This window comes from Salvia miltiorrhiza, unplaced genomic scaffold, assembly GCF_028751815.1.
Source record: "Salvia miltiorrhiza cultivar Shanhuang (shh) unplaced genomic scaffold, IMPLAD_Smil_shh original_scaffold_220:::fragment_1, whole genome shotgun sequence".
Taxonomy (NCBI): Eukaryota; Viridiplantae; Streptophyta; class Magnoliopsida; order Lamiales; family Lamiaceae; genus Salvia; species Salvia miltiorrhiza.
The window spans coordinates 59,411-64,341 of NW_026651504.1; the positions used below are offsets into that span (position 1 = coordinate 59,411).

General features: G+C 41.6%; 1 protein-coding gene and 1 pseudogene across 1 annotated transcript; both read right to left on the reverse strand.

Moving 5' to 3' along the window:
- Positions 1-1,155: 1,155 nt before the first annotated feature.
- On the reverse strand, positions 1,156-2,740 carry LOC131003567 (ethylene-responsive transcription factor RAP2-4-like). Its single transcript, XM_057930092.1, has one exon. It carries the CDS (start codon positions 2,214-2,216, stop codon positions 1,338-1,340), a length of 879 nt encoding a protein of 292 aa, XP_057786075.1. The 5' UTR covers positions 2,217-2,740; the 3' UTR covers positions 1,156-1,337.
- A 796-nt stretch (positions 2,741-3,536) lies between these two features.
- On the reverse strand, positions 3,537-4,311 carry LOC131003556 (uncharacterized; annotated as a pseudogene).
- Between the last annotated feature and the right edge of the window lie 620 nt (positions 4,312-4,931).

Genomic DNA, 4,931 nt, shown 5'->3' on the forward strand with positions numbered 1-4,931 from the left:
TTCTTTCATCAGAATCGTATAGCCAACTCCAACTTGCTACTAAGAAAAGAGGGACATAATATTGCCACAAATTTTTAAAAATGAACAAATTGCAGTAATCTCTCCAAAACAACAAGAATTTCGGGTCATCTTTAATTTCCCAACTTTTTCAATAATTAAAGGTGACAAGATTATAACCTGACACAGAAAAGGGAAAGAAAAATTATTTAAAAAAGGTTATTGAACATCAGCAATAATTCCAAAGGATCACTCATTTTCTTGATTAGGTCATGGATAGATTTACATTTTACGTCCTTCTTAAAAAATAATTTAGATAATCGAATATTTTACTAACGGCATTTATTTAAGATTGCGAAAGATGGTGGCTCTTCATAAACTATTCAGACCATTTCTACGTAACCTAAATCCGATTTTATTTATGAAAAAATAGAGTCGTTTTGTAGGCAGAAAATTAATTTCTTGTTGTAGTTAATGACTCTCTAAATGCCCTTTGGCGGTCATAAACAGCCAAAAATCAAATTAATTATCCTCATAATCTCAACACCCCCTTCTATTAAATTATTAAATACAAAAACGACTTGCAAAACAAGCCCAACCACGATTTAGTTGGATAACATCGTGACACGAGAATGGCCCATTGCACACAATTTGGATCCTCAACTAAATGGAAGCAAAGAGCATAGTAGAATTGTACAAGGGAGTTTAGTTTCATTAAGAAGGTGTTTGGCTAAGCTTATTTCAAAGAGCTTATAAGCTCTTGGAGCTTATAAGATATTTCAAGAGCTTATAAGATGTAGTTTTCTAAGAGCTTATAAGTTGTCAAAGTGTTTGGATAATTGAGATTATAAGCTAGAGAGAGTTTTTTCTAGAGAGAGAAAATATTTTTTTAGAGAGAGAAAATCGAAGATGAAATGAACTTGAATGATACATGATGAAAATAATAAATTATAGTTGAAAAATATTTGTAAAATAATTATTACATATGAGATTATAAAAAAAAAAGTTGGGGTAGAGAAACTTATTTTTTTGGGAACTTAAATTTGGAGCTTATAAGCGATTTAGGAGCTTATTTTGCCAAACACTTTGAAGGAACTTATAAGCTCCTGAACAACTTATAAGCTTTTGAGGAGCTTATAAGCTCAGCCAAACACCCTCTAAGTAGTGACAAATCTACAATGGTCATACATGGACAAAAATCACCAGCAGACCAAGACTTACATTACATATTATTACACAAACTTTTTCACAAGATTTATGGACAAAATCTGCACATGTCAAAAATTTCATTGCAGAGTTGCCACAAATCTACTTCAACATTCAAACACAAAAAACTACCATTACAGAGCAGCCCAATCTATCTCAACAGAAGGGTATTTCTCAAGCAGCAAATTATCACAGTCACCAAAAGATGGCTCTGGGAAGTCCAAGAAAGCGGCGTCGGATTCCGGGGAAGCCGAAGACACCTCCTCTGATGGCGAGGGAGACGGAGAGGCCTCCATTTTGACTCTCAGCAGCTGGCGGGAGGCGTTCTCCGGCAGGTCTGTCGAAAGGTCACAGCTTTGGTCTGAATTCCTCTGTTTCTGAGACTCTGCCAAGCCTTCACAAATGGCTTGAAGCTTGGCATCAACTGATGAATGCAGGGGCTTGAATTCATGGCACAGATGGTGCTTGAGATGAGGGAAATTGAGCCTCGCGAATTCCCCTCGCAGCTTGAAAGCCGCCTTGTCGTAGGCCAAGGCGGCTTCCTCGGCCGTGTCGAAGGTGCCGAGCCATAGCCTTGTTCTGTTTCTGGGGAGTCTGATTTCGGCAACCCATTTGCCCCAATGCCTCTGCCTCACTCCTCTGTAGAGCTTGGCGGGCTTCGGGGGCGTGCCGGGCTGCTTCATCAGTGCGGGCTTCGGGCCGAGAAACCCCGAGAATGGGCTCTGATTGAGCAGAGATTGAGCTTGGATTTGGGTAAGGATTTGATCATCACTGATTTGGATTCTCGGTGGGATTGAAGTGTAGTAGGCATTGGATTGGGAAGAGAAAGATGAGGGATCAAAGGAAGAGAGAGAAGTTGAGGGAGAAGCAGAGGGGAGAAGAGAGAAGCTATCTGGAGAAGAAGCAGCACTTTTCATAAAAGGTTGGAGTGCTTGCATAAGCTCTTCCCTACAGGAATCTGCGTACAAAATCTGATTACTGCCAGAATTATATGTATCTATAGCCATCGCCATGTATTCTATCAAGAATTCAACACAGTTTCGCACAAACAAAGTTGAGAATCAAAATAAAAGTTTCAAACTTTTCAAAGAGGCAATTGATCGAACAGGTGAAGGATGGAAAAACAAAATTCTTTTTGTACCAAATAAAATTCAAAACTTTAGACCCAAAACAAGTGATCTCTTTTTGAAGAAGAAACACAAGGCCAGTCCGAAATCAAGATATGAAACCCAGAAAAATACGACCAAATTCTTGAAAGACGGGCGAGACGAAAATGAAAATTTCTATTAAGCGCTCTAACAATTCAGTGATTTTTCATATTCCAACTCTTCTGCAAAATGTGGTGCCACTCTGTGTGCTTATAAAGGCGTGGCCCCTGGTCTTTCTCTCTCTTGATCGCTTTGCTAATCTTGGATTTTCTCTCTGTAGGCAACGGTTTTGTATCCATTCTAAATGATTCATCTGAATGCCCAATCAGGGAAAGACACGTCGGATTTAGTGGCAGGTGTCTGTGATGCGCTACGTGGCGGATTCAGATTGGGTAGTTAACTGGTAATAGGCAGTGGGCGGGTTAAGGTTTCTGTTGTAGGGGTTAATACATTTTTTTTGTCTTATCTAGTGTAGCGGCACGCCTCGGTGATGGTTACTGAATTTATAATGGGATTAAGTAATCTTGTGTTTTTAGGACCATGATATTGATTAGGGCATGGCTGATAGCCTGATAGGGGTGGTAATTGGGTCGGGTTCGGATACTCGAATCCGAATAAAAAGGAAAGCTTTGTACCTATACTGATATCGGTACCGATATCGATTGTTAAATCGGATATTCTAACAGTCGATTCGGGTATCCAAGTCGAATATTCGAATACTCTAAATTACCCGATCAAATTTCAATTTTCTAGTGTCTGATTGAGTGATTTCCATGGATATTAACACAACAAGCTAAATACTCAAGCTCAATATTCAACACAACTAGAAATGAAGAAAGTCTGATTCAAATTCAACACATAAAGAAAATCTTATTCAATAAATCGGGGGAATACCTACAGCCTGCCGGTAGACGGAGCTCAAAGGCAGCGCGTCACGGCTGCTGCTGGAGAAGATGCAGAGGAGGAAAAGAAGAGGCCGGAGGACGAGTTGGGCGGCTGAAAAGAAGAGGCTTAGAGGCGATGCGTCTTCGGTGCTCTCTCGCGCTGGGCGGCGGCATGACCAGCTCTCAGCTTCATCGGGGCTTTGGTGGTGAGGAAGGGCAGCGTAGCGATGGTGAGGGGGGGCGACGAGTTGGGCGGCGGAAAAGAAAAGGCTCAGAGGCCGTCGATCTGAAATTCACCAAGAATTTTTTTAGGTTAATAGCAATTAAACCCTCAAGGTTTTCCCGTGTTTTTCGATTTCATCCCTCACATAACGTAAGTGGCATGGCAAACCTTATTGTATTGTTTTTTAAAAATTTTCGTCCACGTCTCAGACGTTCGTTAACGGTCCATCCAATATTTTTTTTTTAATTTCAAACACGAAAACAGGCCCCACTTATCATTCCAAAGAGTGCTTGTGCGACAAGGACGAGTTCACCGGCCGTGAGATCAATAAACCGGCGACCGCCGCAATCACGTCCAAATCCCACTCTTTCAGAGGATCTCCAGCAGCATCGTCGTCTGTGACGTAATCATACGTCAAGCAACAATTCCTTTCGTGCGTCCTCGTCAGCATGTTATCGTTGGCCCTCATCAGAGTCTGCACATCGAAAATGCTTACGAAATACAACAGATCATAAACCGCCGAGAAGGCGTCGTCGCCGCCGCCGCCGCTGTCCGTGATCTCGCTGTCGGCCTTCTAGCTATTTTTCGCCAGCACGAGCTCGATTTCCTGATCAACGGCGCTGAGGAGCGGCTGTCGGGTCTTCTCGAGCTCGTCGATGCCGGCGACGACGTAGGGTTTGGACCGGAGGGTTTCCTCCTGCTCCTTGTTGAGAGTTTTACCCTGGGCGTGAGACTCCTCCATCTGCGAGATGCGTTTGAGCTTCTTCCGCAGCTCGCAGAGGCGCTTGTTGATTAGATTGAGGACCGGTCCTTCGTTCGCGATATCGAATGAGGACAGTGCCGCCGCCGCCATTGCCGGTGGTTGGGGTGTAGAGTAGAATCGACGAGGGTTAGGGTTTTGCGCTGCCGCGGGAAACAGAAGTGAGAGAAAAAGGTTTGAAATAAAAAAAAATTATTGGACGGCCTGTTGACGGACGTATGCGACGTGGACGGAAAATTTTAAAAAAACAATACAATAAGGTTTGCCATGCAACTTACGTTACGTGAGGGACGAAATTAAAAAATACGGGCAAACCTTGAGGTTGTATATGCTATTTAACCCAATTTTTTATTATCTCATGGTTGTTGTTGTTGGCCGTCGATCTGAAATTTGCCAAGAAGGAGATGACTGTGGTGCTTTGTTGAATATGAGGATAGTTTTGTCTTTTTGTTTCCCTATGTTAATTAATGTTCAATTTTGTGGAAATTAACAAAGAGTGGAGCCAAGATGCACTATTAAAGATAATAATGAAATTAGGCTAAGCTTTCTTTAATCTCGGCTTTCCTCATTACATATCTAGACTACCAAACACATATTATAGTTTAAATATGTTAATTATCTTGGTCTTATTAGACCTATCAAACTAGGGCTTTGTATATTAACTGTTTGTACATTTTATTTGGGTTAGTTGCTTGTAAAATATTGAACTTTCA

Excerpts from the sequence above, each read along its gene's own strand:
- LOC131003567 (XM_057930092.1), bottom strand. The coding sequence starts at position 2,216 with ATGGCGATGGCTATAGATACATATAATTCTGGCAGTAATCAGATTTTG.